We start from the raw sequence: 18,618 nt of genomic DNA, 5'->3' as shown, positions 1-18,618 counted from the left end.
ATCCAATATCTTGTAATAACCTATTATGGAAAAGAATCTGAAAAAGAATATATATATATATGTGTAATATATAGGTATATGTGTGTGTATAACTGAATCACTTTGCCTACATTGGAAACACTGTAAATCATCTATACTTCAATTTAAAAAAGATCCCCAATAAAATATTAACAAATCATATCCAACAATGTATAAAAAGAATTATACACCATAGCCCAGTAAGAATTATTCTTGGTATGAAAGACTGGCTGACTGACTGTAAACATCAATTAAGATAAACCATCACATCAACAGAGTAAAGAAGAAAAAACATATGATCATGTCAACAAATGCAGAGAAAGTATTTGATGAAATATAGTACTGATTATAAGTGAACAAAAACAAGCAAGTAAATAAAACTCTCAAAAAACTAGGAACAGAGGGCAAACTTCCTCAACTTGATAGAAAATATCTACAAAAAACCTAGAGCTAACATGATACTAAATGGTTAGAAACTAGATGCATTACTGTAAAGGTGAGGAATACAGCAAGGATGTCCCCTTGCACCACTCCTATTCAACATCTTACAAGACATTCTAGCTAATGCAGTAAGACAAGAAAAAAGGAATTAAAGGTATATAGTTCGAAAAGGAAAATAGAAAACTGTCTTTGTTCACGGATGACAGATGTTTATCTATACAGAAAATCTAAATGAACAGTTAAAAAGCTCTTAGAACTAAAAAGTGATTATAGCAAATTTACATTATGAAATTTGGTTTTCTACAAATTAGTAATGAGTAATTGGAATTTGAAATTAAAAATACAATGCCATTTACATTAGCATACAGCTGTAAATAGTGTGCTAAAAAAAGAAAAAATATTTAGGTATAAATTTAACAAAATGAGTACTAGATCTTTATTAAAACAGTCCAAATTCTGATGAAAAATATCAAAGAAGAAATAAATGGAAAGATAATCCATGTTCATGGATAGGAAGACTCAATATTGTCAAGATGTCAGTTATTTCCAATAGGATCTGCAATCCCAGTCAAATTCCAGCAGGTTATTTTGTAGATATTGAAAAACTTATCCTAAAGCTTTTGGAAAGCAGAAGACTCAGAATATATAACACAATACTGAAGAAGAAGTACAAATTTAGAAGACTGACACTATCCAATTTCAAGACACACTATAAAGCTACAGTAGTCAGGGCAGTGTGGTATTGGTGAAAGAACAGAAAAATAGATCAATGGAACAGAATAGAGAGCCCAGAAATAGCCCCACATGAATATAGTCAACTGATATTTGACAAAGGATTAAAGGCAATTCAATGGAGAAAGGATAGTGCTTTCAACAAATGGTGCTGGAACAAATGGACATCCAAGGTGTTCTTCAACTGCATTTAAAGACTCTGAAGGAAGTAAAGAGAATAAAGCTAATCTGAAAAGGCTCCACACTGTGTGATTCCAATTATATAATATTCTGAAGTAGGGAACACTATGGAGATAGTAAAAATAGCAGTGGTTGACAGGGGTTCAAGAGCAGGGAGGGAGAGATGAACAGGTAGAACACTGGGAAGTTTTAGGGCAGTGAAACTATTATGTAAGGTGCAGTAATAGTGGATACATGTCATTATACATTTGTCAAAACCCACAGAACGCAAAATATGCAGAGTGAACTCTAATGTAAACTATGGACTTTAAGTTAATAATAATGTTTCAATACTGGCCCATCAATTGTAACAAATTTACTACAGCAATGTGACATATTAATAACAGGAAAGAGTGTTGGTGGTATTGAGGTGGTTTAGGGGAATTCTCTTACTTTCTGTTCAATTTTTCTCTACATTTAAAAATGCTCCAAAAATAGAAATTTAAAAAATTCTTCTCTAAAACATGATTTTAGGAGCCACTAACACCTACTTCAAAAATAGACAAAGCAGGGATAGATTCAACAAAAGTGAATGACAAAAGTTTTAGGAGTTCTATGCAGGACTATTAAATAAAACTATAGAGGCTCTATTAAAGCTCTTATGAAACAAACAACTTAAAAATTAAGTGCCAAAGAGAATGAAGCAGGAACCCCACTACCCCACACAATTTTCTTAATGGGATGAATCTGGTGGAAAACATTGCAGTGTCTTAGGTCAAGAAACAAACTAATTTTTAGAAAAGTGAAGTTCTTTTATTTCCCCCCAAATCGTGAATTCTCAGTTTTTCAATATTATATATTGTAGAATTATTAATATACAAAGATCTAAGGCATTGGTATTTTGTCAATTATTTAAGATTTAGCATAGATAATGAAGTTATATATGCTATTAATTTGATTTTGCTCATGCATTTATTTCAAAGTTCACTGATTAATTGTGTATTTGATCTAATTAATCATAAATTCCTTGTCATTCATCCCCAAAATGCAATATTTGGATATAGCAATCTTTATACTAATGTTAACTAACCAACTTAAAATCTGTCCCTGAGGGAAATAATTACTATTTATCTCAAAGCTGCTGTGATTATTTTGTCAGCATACAATTGCTATGATTGGCCAAGTAGAACACTATTCCCTTTTTATATTATTTCAGCATGGTTTTGACAAGTGGGACTTAGTGATGTCTAAGGGTCACTGAGTAGAGTCCCTCTCCCTAGTCCCGAAAGACCTCACAACATCCTGGAGAAAATACAGGCCTTTGGTTGAATGTTTTCTGAGGCACAAACCAACATCCTATAAGATAATGCAGGTTCTAGAAAATCTTCATTGTTAAAATTGAGAACACCATGTTGAGAACACCTCTGCTTTTCTACAACTTCATATGTTGGTCTCAGTTGCCTCTAGGATGAGATGAGTTAGGCACTTGCCTAGGGGGCGAAAGTCAAGGGAGTGCCAAAAAACTCAGTAATCAAGGAAAATAATACTTTAGTGTAATATACGAAAAAATAAAATTGTAAAAAATCTATAATGAACAAAATATAAAAGTATTCAATAAAGACATGCTCCAACAGGGCTAGGGTTTGGGTGAAGTGAGTGAGGTGAGTCACACAAGTCAGCTCCTGTCTTCATTGGAAATTTCGATTTCTTGGGGTTCAAGTCTTATTTGAACATTGGAGATTTACCCTCAAAAGGAGCTAGATGAAAGACATTGGTCAATGTGTACTCATATGTAGGAACTTCAATATGCAATGTGTGTGCTCAGAGATATCAGTGAACTTTCTGTCTCTCGCTTTTGTTTCAGTTTGCTACCACCACTACTGTCTCTACTTCTTAACCACAGTTCTCTTAAACTTCCTCGTGTCTTGGCCTCCAGCCCTCAGTGCAATCCCTTTACACTAGATGATTCTTGATGCAGATACACCTGGGAAGTCCATTCCCAACTCCATTTTAATTGGCTTGGATTGGAATATTTTTTTGCACTTGGCTTAAAAAATATCAGAAATCTCACACAACTTGATTTTCAAAGAATGGTGTTTTTCCAAGTCCTTTAGTCCTTATCGGCTTGTCTTAGCCATTAAACATGACCAACATATTCTATTTTTCTACAAAACCAAGGTAACCATGGAAAAGTATTTCTCCATATAAACTGCTCTGAGAGACTTATGTTCTGCACAGGCTTCCTAGTAAGTTTAAACTGGTGATGGAAACAGACATAAGATACTAACAGAATATAAGAAACCATTCTTTAAACCTGCTTTAAGCAATAGACTCCTGTCTGCCCCAAGCTGTCTCAGAAAAAAAACAGCCTAAGTAAATCACTATTATTTCTCTTGGGCCTCACAGCCCAACTACACCACGGTATCAGCATCCTCTTTACAAGCAAGTGTCCACGCTTTATAAATGTTCTTTAAACAAACAGTGGGAGGGAATTCAAAGTTGGGTAACTTGAATTGCTTCTATACTTGTACCTAAAAAGAAAAATCATTGAAGACAAAGCATCACCACCTGCAGGAGTGGTACAGTGTCTGAGATCATTGTCGTTTCACTTCCTCTCATTTTTTCTATAACCTTTTATTGAATAATTATTTTATTCTTCACTTGTATTTCATCCAAGCAGATGAGACATAAACAGGTATATGTTTATTTAGGGGGGGAAACAAACAGAATAATAAAGGCTATGCCTATTTTTAGTTAAAACTGCAGGCTCTCCAGGTTTTGGAAGAAAGTTTAGAAGATGACTCCCTTTGAAATGGACACCAGTAAGAGCTAATGTTAAACCGAATGACATTAATAATTTTTAGATGACTGACTTTGAGGGATGGCCTGTGAATGATTTTCTGTGTAAGCCATGCCATTTCCTCGGGCTTACCACTGAAACATTAATCTACTGTGAAGTGTTGGAAACATGAACTGCAATTGTGAACACTAACATACTTATGAAAAACACAAAAGATGGATTGACAGAACATTAAGAATAAGAATTTGCTTTTCTGCAAGGAACAGAGGCAGTGTACCTGTCAGGCAATGATGATGATAAGTGAAAACAACTTTGATTTATTAAGTATGAGAGGAGCAATACCAGTTTTCTTAGGCATATTAATTTGGGTTATTTCAACAACTTTAGAAAGCCAATATTATTATTTCTGCTTGAAAACTGAGCAGACTGAGGCTCAGAGATGTTACATGCCTTGCCCAAAGTCACACAGTTGGTATGTGGTATGTCACTGTGACAGTATCTGAGGTCAGGTCTGTCTGCCTCCAACACCTGGGTTTCTCTCCATGAGCTCCTTCTCAGCTGTCCAGGTGTTTTCTTTACTAGAACTTCATATTCTTTGCTGAAATAATTCCCAGGTATCATCCCAAGTTGGACAAAATACTCCACAAAGTTCTCCAACTCAGATCCACAAATAATCAGGTTTTGTTTTGTTTTGGTTTGGTTTTTTGGTTTGTTTTTTTAATTAACTTTCTCCAAGTGCCTCAGTTTTTAAGAATGTGTACCCTGGATGAAAAAAATCAGCATTCCCACTAACTGGAAAGGAATCATCTACAGTCTCTATTAATTGTTAAATATTCTGGTTTTTAGATTGTCTTCCATAAGTTATGTTAGTTTGAATCTTTGGTTGGCACCTGACCACCCTTGGATGAACTATGAAATTCAAGTTTCTGAAATGAGAAAAATGAGGGATGACTCTATTGGTTTTCTATGGGCTTTCCTATGGTTTTCTTACAAAACATCTCTCCAGGAGCCAAAGAAAGCCAGATTGCCATGAAGTTTCTGTCTTTGAATATGCTGGCCCTCTGCCTCAAATGCCTTCTCGCAGTGTTTCCTGAAAAATCTCCCCGCCTTTAAAATCCAACATGCCCTCAGTTCTTTTGTGAAATCACTCTGGAAACCCTCAAAGTCACTCTCTTATTCTTTTAAACTTCCATATATTTTACACATACCACTATTATATTTACTCAGCACTTCACAACAACTCCTTCTGTGTAATTCTCTTTTCTCATCTAGCCTATGAGTTACTCAACAGTGTAGATAAAGTCAGTCTCCTTGTTATCCCAGCACCTACTATAGCACTTTTCACTGGAACAAATCCTCAATAAATACTTCTAGAAATGACATTTAAAAACCATACAATATTATCTTTGAAAACTGCAGCCTTCAGGTAGATGTAAGAAGATGAGCACTTATTAGGGGCCTGTTTCCTTGAAGAGCTTAACTAAAATCATGGTTGTTGAGCTGAGTTCATTTTAAGTTGACCAAAGTTAATTCGCCATGATTAAATTTCCTATTGTATCTTTTCTTTTGCTTCCATTAGGCCTTTCATGTTTAACAAAACCTACTGCTTAGAGAATCATAGGATGCCTCAAATAATAGTGAGAAAAATGGAGTCTGGAAAGGCAAGAGACTTAGCATAAATCATAGCTAAATAGAAGAGGTGAACTAAAGCTCTAGCTCTCTGAGGCCCTTTGTTACTCTTTCTAGTAGACCAAGGTAGTATGGAAAAAAAAATAATAATCCTTTTAAGCTTGTTTATAGCTCTTTAATCTATTCAGAAGATATTTTTTAATAGTCACAGGGGGTACTGTAACACGGATAAGCTGTGACCAGGTTTGGTGACTTTCCAAACAAGGCCCTTCATAAATTCAATGTTAGAAATATTAGTCCCATACTGAAAACTGTGGTTTTCTTTTCTCAGTGACAAACAATAAAATGCAAGCATGTGTTCATCCATACATACTAGTTGTCAATAATAAAATGAGGAGATATTGCACTGACCATAGTCTGTGTTTTCTGGCTCCCAACAATTTGATGGCCAAAAATAGGGTGTCTGTGGAATGAAAAGAAGTGGAACTTAGGTTAGGCACATAAAGAATTAGTGGGGTTGCTAGTTTATGAGCTGTGTTTATCTTCAGCAATTATCTAGAATAGTTTGCTAACAATGTATGTTTTATTATCCAGAAAAAGTACTCAGAGAGGCACTGCAAGCTTTTTCTTTTACATTTACTTTGCTAAGCAGTTGTTTAGCCTCCAAATATGTGCAGCACCAGCAGGTATTTAACACAGTGTACCCTTGCTACAAATGTATGTCATCTGACATAAAGGTAAAAAGACTGATTGCATTATTCAAATACAAAGTGTTAATCCACAAAGACTGAAAGAAAAGTATTATATTCAGTAAGACTCATTAACAGATATGTTTAAATTTAGCAAATTGCTTAAGAAGGCTACTGATTTTGTATATATATATATGAACAAAGTGACAGAAGAAATTCAAAGGGTAAAAAAGTTTAAGCACTAGATAAAGGGGGATATTAAGGCTTCATACAGCATCCCCTCCTTGGCAAATTAATCAATTTAACCCAATTTGAAGGTAAAAATGGGTCACTACTCTAGGGGAACCATAGGGAAACAAAGTAGTTAAAAAATCTTCCTTTTATGCAGGCTGCTAGTTTTTGAGATACTTCTCTTAGAATCCATTATTCCCTTTGGGTTGCTTCTTTATTTTGGGAGGGGTGTGTGTGCGTGTGTGTGTATGTGCATGTGTGAGTGAATATCTATCTAACTTTAAAAATTATATACTCTAGTCAGACTGGTCAGACATACACTTTTTTCCCCTAAAACCACAAGGAATGTTTTCAACAGCATTCTTACAATTTTTCTTTATTTTTCTATCATTTACTTTAGTGAAAATTTCCTGACTGTAAAAATAAATGAATGAAGCTATTTCATCTTGTGATAGTACAAGGAAAAGGCATAAAACCAACAGAATTCACTAATACTGCAAGATACTTTTTCTAGGAAAACTATTATTTTGATTTATATTAAAAGACAATTTAAAGAATAACAAACCTTTATAGTTTGTTGGAATTTAAAAATTTACTTTCACAGTTCAACTAGACTTTAGGACATTTTAATGTATGAGTTTCTCTGCTTTTCAGAGTTGGCTTCTTTAGCTGTGATAAAACAGATCCAAAGCTGTCTAGCCATCCCTCAGTCACCTTTGGCACCTATCTTAATGTGATGAAAGTCATGAAAGTGGTCTGGATAATCATGTCAGGTCTCAATTTCAGTTAGCTAAGGATAATCAGACAACTGCAAGTTTACAGTAAATACAAAAACCATGATTGAAGAATTGAGACAGATTTACTGTGGCTTACTGGTGAAATTAAAGTAAGAGTTCTGTTTGTCTCAAACTCATGCCCCAAAGCTTCTTCAGACTCCTAATGATGGTTAGAATCTCAATCATTCACTGGAGCAATTGTAAACATAATATTACAAGTTTCCTATTTTAATTCATGATTTTTAAAATTCTTCCATGGAGTTGAATTTCAATTCAGTGTAATAAAGAACTTAATGCTGCTTGGAACCAATGCAAAAATGGAAGAAAACACCTGGAACAATAACGTGTTTTCTATTATTAGAGCTGTTCAAATATAGACTAATTAATGCCTTGGTAGACACTATAGCAGGAATTAAATTATCCCTGACTTTTCTGGGGTTTCTTTTGTTTTTAAAATCTTGGCTTTTAGATTGTATGGTTATTAGATTTACAAATATGTCATATTTATATTCTATTTTGCATGTGGATATGTCATTAAAATATTTAACATTTAATATTTAACATTAATTCATATAATTTAAAAGATTATCTATCATCTGTCATCTATTTAGACATACTGAACTTGATAATCTTCTGCCTATACCTAGTAGTGATGTAATCAGTTTATCATTTGCACCCATTCCCTTGCTTCATTGTAAAGCTCTAAAATAGTCTCCTTTTCTCTGGAATGCAAGGTGGTCCATTCCCAGCTTTGCTCATCTTTGACCCACGAGCATGACACTGAAACCTTGTCTGCCTACTAGCTTCAGTTTGGGAATGATAAGAGCAGAATTAAAGGTTGTAAATTTTACTGATTCAAGACATCACCACTAACTTTGGGTCATGCCTTAGCTAGTTTGTTTTGAGGGAAATTTTTGAATTAGATAATTGTCAAGAGATAGACTATATTCAATGTTTCCCTTATAGATATATTATTTTATACATAGATGATTTTACTTGTAATATTGATAGTGAAGATGGATAAAAGTTGGCATTTTTGTTAAAAAAAACTTTCATTTAGAATTTGTAAGAATTTTTTAGGCCTAATGTTTACTTATAGTCTGTATATGAAAAACTTGTATAAGAAAATAAGATTTTAAGGAAAATGTAATCCTGCAATACCAAAGTACCTGATTTTAAAAAATCAAAAAGTGTTAGTAACATGTACATAATTTGTTTGCTAATCACTAATAATTTTTATTTACTGAAATGCTAACCTTAGGACTACAAGTTACTCTAACTTAAGAATAAGCTGTTTTAAGCTATCATACTTTAAATTTAACTGTATAAAGGATAAAGTTTCATTATTTTAAAGCCTTTTAAAATTAAGTGATTCAACTAATTGCTTGAATACTTAGGTCATTATCACAACTTCAGGAGATTGTTTATTTCCTAGCAATTCAGTACAGAAAGTCCTATAATTATTTGCCTTGGATAGAGGTGTCCTAAGGAAGTAGCAGTGAGTGTTCTTGGAAGACAATGATCTTTGAGAACAATTTTTTAAAACGTATTTCTTCTGTTCTCAGTTTCCCCAAGCAAGTTGTTAGGCACCCAAGTCACTTATTTAGATATAGAACAGCTAATAGTTCAGAGCTAGTGAGAAGAATTCTCCAAAGTCTAAAAGTTGGACAACGGGGAGAATCCTCTGAAAATACCTAGAGCTACAGTTTGAACTCTGGCATTATATATGCCTTAATTTTACAGGCTGGAACTCACTAATCAGTTACTAATGAACTATAATGTCTAATGAAATGTAGAATACACTTCAGGTATATCACTGTAAACTCAAGTGTCAACTGAATGCTCAGTGACCGAAATTAGAGTCCACAATCATTTCATGAAAGATTATTCTTTACAGGCATTTCATTTGAAAATGACCGAGAATGTCTCTTGTCAGCTTATAAGTTATCTAAGGTGGCCTCCTGTCTCAGATGAGTATATGCATGCAAAGCATCATGCATGTCAGTCTTCACAGACTTGTAGAAGGTCTCAGACATGCAGAGGATATGTATTTATTAGCTAACTTCTATTCTGGAGCTTCAAGCGTTCCCATGACTGTTTGCTTGGGCTGTAGATGGTTCTGGATCACGCAGGGTCCAGAGTATAACAAATTTAGTTACATCTCACAACTTCCTTCCTAGCAAATAAATGAACTTGCAGATAAACTCTCCTTCTTCCTGAATTCCATTCTCTGCATTTTTCTCAAACTTTTTGTATAAAATATAAATTCAATCATCACACAATTTAGCTTTCACAAATCATTAATTAATTAGAGTCTAACTAGGTCAAGTCAAAGTAAAATAAGTTATAAGTTTAAAAATTTCTGTAAATACAATGAGAATGCAGACTTGTATTTTACTGTTAAAGAATATTTTTATTAAACTTACCTGGAACCGGTAAAAGGTGCCATCATCCTTGAGTGTGAGGACATGATCGGAGATTGGAAAGAAGTAGCCATGGGCAGCCATTAGGGTTCCCAAATGGAGTGCCTCCACTGTTTCATGAAAACAAACAAACAAACACATATAAAAGCTCTCTTTAAAACTGTTGATTTATAGGCATGTAGAATTTTATCTTGTTCCTTTTGAGCACATTCTTGCATTGGAATTCTCAGTATCCTGAAAAGCCTGTCTTTGTATTTCTTCTTCTTTCAGCTCTTTCACATAAGGTACTAAGATGGCTCTGCTTCCCCGTAGTGACTGTGCAATGACCAACAGTGCATGGCAACCAGCCCATGAGAACATAAAGGTATGGAACATTGAAACTGAAGGTTTTTCTGAAATCACAGAATTTGGTTTCTTCATTTTATAGATGCGACATATTTTGGTATATGTTAATATTCTTCCACAAACAATGCTATTTGGCATTTATATAGCACTTTAAACTTTAAACAGTGTTCTCCCTTGCACCACCCCCTGCCCTGTAACATGGATATCAAGTACTATCAGCAAGTTTTCTAATGATATGGATCATCCCTACGTAATGTTAACAGGCAATGTTAAGGCATCTAGAACAATTTATGCTGCACTAAGTGAGCCTGCAGTCTGTGGTTGGCCAGGCTGCTTTTACTACTTCTGCTTTTATGACTTTTATGACTCTATGTGCAGTATTCTAGATGTGGACTATGTAGAGATTTATATGACAATGAAAACATTACATTTTCCCAGCAGTTTGGGAAATAGTTGGAACATAATACTGTAACACACTCTTTCTATAGCAGCCAACAGTTTCTTCCAATAAAAGGGTTAATAAAATGTGATCAGTAGATTTACCACTGCATTTGTGCACGGACAACATAAAGTTTGCTAACTTGAAGCCTAGAAAATATGGAACTATTCAAGATAGCTTTTTAGTCCAACATTAAGCATACATGTATATAGAAAAATTTAAAAATTAGATTATTAATCTGGTGGTGTATCTCTATGTGCAATTTACAGATTTCTATTTTTAGGTAAATAGCTAAAATGGTTCTTTAACTCAAGGATTCTTACAGAATTTCCAGGACTATGTGGATCTGTCTCTATCTCCAGCTGTCCATCACAGGTAACTTTGACGCTTCAGCTAGCACTGAGTCATTAAACTGCTTGCTATGTATGGCCCACCTAAGCATAAGAACCCTCTTTTTCCCCTCTCTCCCATGCCTATATTGGCTAATAATAAAAATAATTGTGAAATTTTACCTGTAATGGGGTACTATCGTGCCCCTTTTAATTATTATCTAGCATCTTGCAAATATTTTAATTGGTAACTTCTTCTACTTCTGGCCTCCACTCCACTGATCTTGTCAATAATAAAGAACAACTGCCAATCATCCTCTTTTCCATCTGTCTGGAAGACTGTTATTAAGTGTCCCAGTCATCTTGTTCACACTCTCACTCAAGTCCCTCCCTGCATAGAATATTCTTTTTCTACAAAGGACGAATTTTTTCATCATTTATGCATCTTTTTAGTTGAAAGTCAAGACCTTCTCAAAGTCTATGCTGCTTATAAATATATACCCACATATTATGTGATTCTTATTAAAGCTCAGGAGGTAGTGTGATATCGTGGGAAGAACAAGACCTTTGGAGACACTCACTAGTTTTTGTTACTTAAATTCTCTGTGCCTCTCCTAGCCATTAATAAAAGTAATAAACCCAACTTGCAGAGCTGGTATGAAAATCAAATAAGAATATATATATAAAGAAGAAGTTGGAATAGTACCCTGTTCATAGTAGATACTCAATAGATGGTAGCTATTGTGCTTCATCATTTACACACTGAATGATTTTTATTTTTCTCCAAAATACTTTCAGGAAATCCACTTCCATAAATTTGCCTTCAACTAGGCTGAGTGAGGGGAATTGGCAGTCCTAAATTGCATCAACCAGTTACATTTTCTTTTTGTGGATTATTTATAAAATTGAAATGGCAAGAGGACCTATGAAGAATGCTGGCCTATAATAATGAGCAGGTGCTTACAGCCGTGGTCAAGTTCAGAATCCCTGGGTGCTCCTGTGTGGTAGCACTAGGCAGAGCAATGTATTACATCTGTTTGGGGATTTCAAAGTCAGATGGCCCACCTATCTTGTTATAACCTTCTTTATTCATTTTATTCCAGCAGTCTGTGGCCTAGGAAAATATTTTTAGCACTACTTTCCAGAAAGATACATTGAATTATGGCACAAGAGGAAATTTTCAGAGTATAGATGCAAGAAAGGAAAACAGATGCCCAGAAAGGCTAATAGTAAAGGGCTTCTGAACTTTAGGCATAGGAAAGAGTGTGACTAAAATAAAACAAAGAAATATCAAAAAAACAGTTAGGTGCTAATATGTCGATAAGGATTAGAAAGACATATGAAAGTAAACACAGGGAAGCTGCAGAAAAGAAAATTGGAAACAAATGAACAAAAGCAAGTTCTTACCTTTCTGTATTCAATAGATACTAATTACATGATAAATTATACATTTCTAGAGGGCAAGATAAATGTCTGCAGGTTTTCTTCACATAACACTACCATAATTAGGCCTGCATAGATGCTTGTTGAAGAGAATAGTGAATTAGGAAGTAATCTCAACCTCTGCTTTTTGAGGTACAACACTCCATTTTTTGTTTGGTTTAATGATATATATTCTCATTTTGCAACCCTCCAAGAGATTCTCATGCTCCATAATTTTATTAATAAAGAAAATTTGTCTTTATAGGTTTTTAAAATGCCTTGAATTCAACAGATTTACAGTTGTGGGGGCATCAATAAGGTCAAAATTTAATTTCTACCTGGCCCACACATAGTTCAATGTAGAGGTCAAATCAAACTATTTAACTTAATATTTAAGAGGACTGAATTTCTAACAAATCTTATAAAATGATTTCAAAGTCATTGGTCAAATAGTAACCTAGAGAGACTGAGATTAGAGAAGTATATGTTCTGTCACAGGACCTCCTAGGGAACATGACTTTGGAACAGGATGAAAAATCAGGGCGTCAGGGTGAATTTTCTGCCTCATTTAAGACTATAAGCTTGACATTTAGCATACCAATAGCAAAAGTAGCTATTGAATCAATATTTGCTGAATGAGTGAATAAGTAAATTTATGAATAAATAACACATATGGAATATGAAAAACAAATACTACACAAAACAATACTAGTTAGTTTGTGCTGTGTTGATGAGCAGCTTGTTAAGCTCTGCCAAGATAATGTAGATGTTCACAATATCTTTTCAAAATAGTTATAAGTTATTTTATAAAACACTGTGCTAGGTGTTTTACAGGGGCAAAGCTAACAGTGATAAAAATGGCATAAATGCCACTAAGAGATCCTAGAGTGGGCTTGGGATAGTTTTCTCAAGGTGTATTGTTAGGAATAAACATGCAGCTGCATTTCCCCATGATCCAGCTGCTCCTGAGTCTCAGCAGAGCCTTAATCTAATAAGAATCTGGAAGACCACTGGCAGTCTTGGAACTAACTGTGGAAAGAATTTAATGGGTAATCTATCAAGATCACCCTCCCAATAATGGCATACCAGATGGCTCCACAACATTATGCTTCTAAGCAAAATAATTACTAATGAATTGTCTTGTACATGTGTCATCCACATCACCCACACAGCTAAAGAAAGTTCAACAACAAACTTACCATAAGATTCCAGGTTATTTTTCATTTGGATATTCAAGCCATGAACAAAGTGAGAAGTAAAAATGCATCTCTAAACAACTGTTGCTATGTGAACAGCATAGTGTAACTTTGTTAAGCCTGATATACTCATCACATTACTTCACCTCAGACCCTTAAACAACAGAAGTATCAAAATCCTTTAAAAGCAAAAGGAATTCTGCATGGTGTAATTTGCTTTTGAACCAAAACTATTTCAAAAAGTTAATAGGATAAAAAGTATACTATAAAAGAGGCTTGTGTTGTTCAGTTTTATATTTTCATATGTAGAAATATATATTTCTATATTCAGTTCCGTATTTATAAAATATTTTCAGAACTTAGTAATATCTTCTTTATCCAGGGATCCCACTGCTGGCAGTCTCAGCATCTCCAAAATATACACTATAATTTTGGAGCAGTGGAACAACGCCTCTGAGTCAAGAAAATAATAATAAAAAATTTCACTAAATCTTATATTTTTATTCCTATCATGCATTTTTACTTTTATTTTATGTGTATATATTAGCAAATGTGATTGTTTCATTATCAACATAGGATACGTAATGTAGCAAATATGATTAGTGTATGGGGAGAAATATTTTAGAAGGAAATCCACTCAAAATAGAAAAAAATGACAGTGGATGATATGACATCAAGGAAATAAAAACTAAAAAGGAGACAGAGGTAAGTTATTAAATAGTAAAATAACAGACATTCATCATGATGATTCTGAGTCATAAAGGAAAGACTTTGTTAAACTTGTTATTCTCTGTTTAAGAAGACAGGGAAGTGGTCATTATAGAAATATTTAAAAATATTATACTTTCTTAGAATAGGCATTTGCAAGGTAAGATTAATCATGTGGAAAAATCACATATGCAGAAGATTTTTTTCTCCAACCTGGTCAAATAAAAGTGAACTATTACTATAGTTAGGAATGTCTGAGGTAAGTCTATCTTCTCAATAGTAAGAGTTAGTGAAAGAAGCAAGTATTGGGACTCTCCTCTTTTTAAAAAAAAAAATCATTTCCACATAGAAAAATGAAGTGCCACTTGCTTTTTAGCAATCACAAATCAAGATTTAGAAGTGTATAATATGGTAAAATAGATTAGAGAAAATAAAATAGATTCTATTTGGGAGAAATAAAAACAGAAGCATAATTTATATCAACTTTGAAGATTACACTAGGTAATTAATACAAGTAAATAATATTTCCAAACAAAGGAGCACAGTATGGGATGAAGGAGCTAGGATGTGCAAGCCAGCTGCTTGGGTTCAAATCCTGACTCCCTCATGTGCTGGCTGTGTGACTGGGGCAGAAGACTCACATTCTCTGGGCCTCAGTGTCCTCATCTGTAAAATGAAGATAATAAAATGCTGATGTTAAAAGTTTGTTGTGAGGATCAATTGAGATAAATGTGCAATGCATTTAAAATAAGGCCAGCCACATAGACGTGCTCCCAAACTGTGAGTTGTTATCAGTTAGTTGACATTATGAAAGGACACATTCAACAGCACTCAGTCTAGTGCAAAAGGCAGTGGGGGAACCAGTAGCTGGTATTGATCCAGGCTTCCAGATCATGTTAAACACTTCCAGCTGAACACTATTTAAAGTCGGCCAGGGGGGACTTCTTAGGTGGCTCAGTGGTTAAGAATCCACCTGCCCAATACAGGGAATACAGGTTCGATCCCTGCTCCAGGAAGATCCCACATGCCACGGAGCAACTAAGCCTGTGTGCCTCAACTATTGAGACTGCGCTCTAGAGCCCGTGGGCCACAACTATTGAGCCTGTGTGCCACAACTACTGAAGCCCAGGCACCTAGAGTCCATGTTCCACAACGAGAGCAGCCACGGCAATGAGGAGACCGTGTGCCACAAGGAAGAGTAGCCCCCGCTCGCCACAACTAGAGAAAGCCCGTGTGCAGCAACGAAGACCCAACACAGTCAATAAATAAATAAATAAATAAATATATAAACTTATAAAAAAGAAAAATACAATAAAAAAATAAAAATGCAAAATAAATAAATTAAAAAAGTCTGCCAGGGGATCACACTGGGACCTTTAGTGTACAGATGATGAGTATGACCTGGAATACACTTACACGTCTTCCTAGGCAGCAAAGAACACTACCCAAATCCTAGAGATTTGGTATCATAGTTATAGGGAAAGATTTCCAAAGGTAACATATTCTGCACACCGGGGTTACAATCTGAAATATGAAAATGCAACAGATCAGTGAGAACTTCCCCCGATTCAGGAGAGGGTGGGGAGGACTGATACGAGAACACACTGAGCTTGGCAATGCTGAAAAATAACAGTGACAGAGGAAGCACAGGGACAGCAGTCAGAAGGGAGAGGACTTCTTAAGGAAGTCTAATATTTCCCCAGGACTCAAAAAAACTAACTCATTAAAAAACTGGTACTGCAAGGAATAGGATCATACATCAATGGCCCTTAACACACACACACAGGGCAGAATAGTTCCCTAGCATCAGTAAGTATGACACCTTAAGAAATTATTTCAATATGAAGAGCAATGCTGAAATTTTTAAAAAGAGAGAGAAAGATCTATGTGATATTTTGGCGTGGAGAATTGGTTTAAGATCTATGTTATCTGGTAACTATATGATATCAGCATGTTCATTTCACTGATACAGTATATCTTTCTGTAGAACTGGCAGTTACATCATTGTATAAAATAAGCTGCACTTCAACAAAATTCTATTTTATTTATATGTGTGATTAGGTGCTAGAATAGTATTCAGATGAGAGCAAACTCACATTGAATTTATTCAAGAATAGTGTAAGGAGACTACAACAATCACAAGAGCCAAGGCAATAATAAATTACAATGGAAAGCAACATTCCCTCTAAAATTCACTATACATTCTGCAAAATTTCCATCAGTTAGTGTGGCTGAATGAGTTGGAAGGAAAGAAAGATATTGAAATAAATTTAATAGATAGGGGGACTTCCTAGGTGGTGCAGTGGTTAAGAATACCCCTGCCAATGCAGGGCACATGGGTTCGATCCCTGCTCTGGGAAGATCCCACATACTGTGGAGCAACTAAGCCCGTGTGCCACAGCTATTGAGCCTGCACTTTAGAGCCCGTGAACCACAACTAGTGAGCCTGTGTGCTGCAACTACTGAAGCCCACGTGCCTAGAGCCCATGCTCTGCAACAAGAGAAGCCACGGCAATGAGGAGCCCATGCACCAAGCGAAGAGTAGCCCCCACTCTCTACAACTAGACAAAGCCTGTGTGCAGCAATGAAGACCCAACACAGCAAATAAATAAATAAATAAATAAATAAATAAATAAATAAATACATTTATAAAATTCAAAAAAAAAAAGATAGCGACTACTATATATAAAATAGATAACCACAAAGGACCTACTTCATAGCACAGAAAACCATACTTAATATTTTGTGATAACCTATAAGGGAAAAGAATCTGAAAAAGAATATATATATAAAATTGAATCAGCTTGCTGTACATCTGAAACTAATAAAATATTGTCAATCAACAATACTTCAATTTAAAAAAAGACAGGGAATTTTTGTAGCTTATGTTGCCTCAAATCGAAGACAGCACATGCTACTTAACAAGCATGCGTGCATGTCACAGAAAAACATGCTCAACTGCAAGTCATGGGATTTGAATTCTAATCCTAGTTTAGTTTCTGTGACTGCATATCTTAAGTAACTCATCTCATTTCTCTGGAACTTAAAGTAGGAATTTAATTATTTCCAACTGTGATTTTATGACATGGTGTGTAATCAACACTCAAGCTGGAAGTTGTGGCAGAGATGCTGACATCTTTGTCTCTTTGTGTCAAATGGAAATAGCTTTTTTTTCTTTCTTCCTCACATATTCTTGCCATTGTGCCTTCCCCTATAACTCCAAGAAATTTAAAATGCATAATATGAAATACAATAGCATGTTTGAATTTCACTTGCTTAAAACTCAATCCTATGGTAAATTAAGAGTCATGTGTGCACAGAGCAAATGTAACACTTATTCCAAATAGATAAAAACTGGATTAATGTATGTTCTATCTATATAGTTTCAAAAACTAGTTGTAAAAATGTACACATTATACAGGAATATCCAGTAACTCATGCCATGTGGCAGAATGCCCTAAATGCATTTGGTTTGGAAATCAAATGTCATTCCTAAAGAATAAGTCACATAGTCTTCTGATATTACGTGCTCATGGTATTGCTTTTTTAAAATCCCTATTCCTTAATGATATTTAAACCATAATGAGGTATAAAACTAATTTCAAAGCTATACCCTTGATCATGGAAACAGTCACAATTATGAAATTTCTAAACAAAACAAGATAAAATTTACTTTCATCTGTATTTTGCAGAAATCATTGCTTCAAATGGGGGTGTAGTGTGGGATATTGGGACTGCTGTCAGCTACTCTTTAAATAATCATTGCTTCCCTCGCTCTGTAGGACAGACTCTAGGTCCATTCACCTCACTACAAATAACTCAATTTCATTCCTTTTTATGGTTGAGTATATTCCAAAAAGAAAAACAAATACCATATGCTAACTCATATATATGGAGTCTTAAAAAATGGTACTGATGAACCCAGTGACAGGGCAAGAATAAAGATGCAAATGTAGAGAACAGAATTGAGGACACGGGGCGGGGGGCGAAGGGGAAGCTGGGATGAAGTGAAGAGAGTACATTGTCATATATACACTACCAAATGCAAAATACATAGCTAGTGGGAAGCTGCTGCATAACACAGGGAGATCAACTCGATGGTGAGTGACGACTTAGAGGGGTGGGATAGGGAGGGTGGGAAGGAGTCGTGGGAGGGAGGGGATCTGGGTATATATGTATAAATATAGCTGATTCACTTTGTTGCACAGCAGAAACTGGCACAACAGTGTAAAGCAATTATACTGCATAGAAGAGCTTAAAAAAATCATTGCAACATTCACA

At 34.9% G+C, this 18,618-nt stretch overlaps 1 protein-coding gene across 10 annotated transcripts in view; it reads right to left on the bottom strand.

Annotated features, from left to right (window-relative positions):
• RGS7 (regulator of G protein signaling 7) overlaps nt 1–18,618 on the bottom strand; it is a 650,352-nt gene that overhangs the window by 139,346 nt on the left and 492,388 nt on the right. For 9 of the 10 annotated variants that reach the window (XM_057728890.1, XM_057728895.1, XM_057728894.1 and 6 more), the window contains 2 exons: nt 9,902–10,008; nt 6,191–6,242 (listed from right to left, as the gene is read on the bottom strand). In XM_057728890.1, the coding sequence (XP_057584873.1) occupies nt 6,191–6,242; nt 9,902–10,008 (159 nt within the window). Of the gene's footprint in view, nt 1–6,190; nt 6,243–9,901; nt 10,009–11,975; nt 12,015–18,618 lie in introns of those variants that run through there. The other variant, XM_057728898.1, reaches the window with a different exon arrangement.

This window comes from Hippopotamus amphibius, chromosome 3, assembly GCF_030028045.1.
Source record: "Hippopotamus amphibius kiboko isolate mHipAmp2 chromosome 3, mHipAmp2.hap2, whole genome shotgun sequence".
Lineage (NCBI taxonomy): Eukaryota > Metazoa > Chordata > Mammalia > Artiodactyla > Hippopotamidae > Hippopotamus > Hippopotamus amphibius.
Note: the sequence above shows the minus strand (reverse complement) of the source record. Positions and strands in the feature narration are given on the sequence as shown.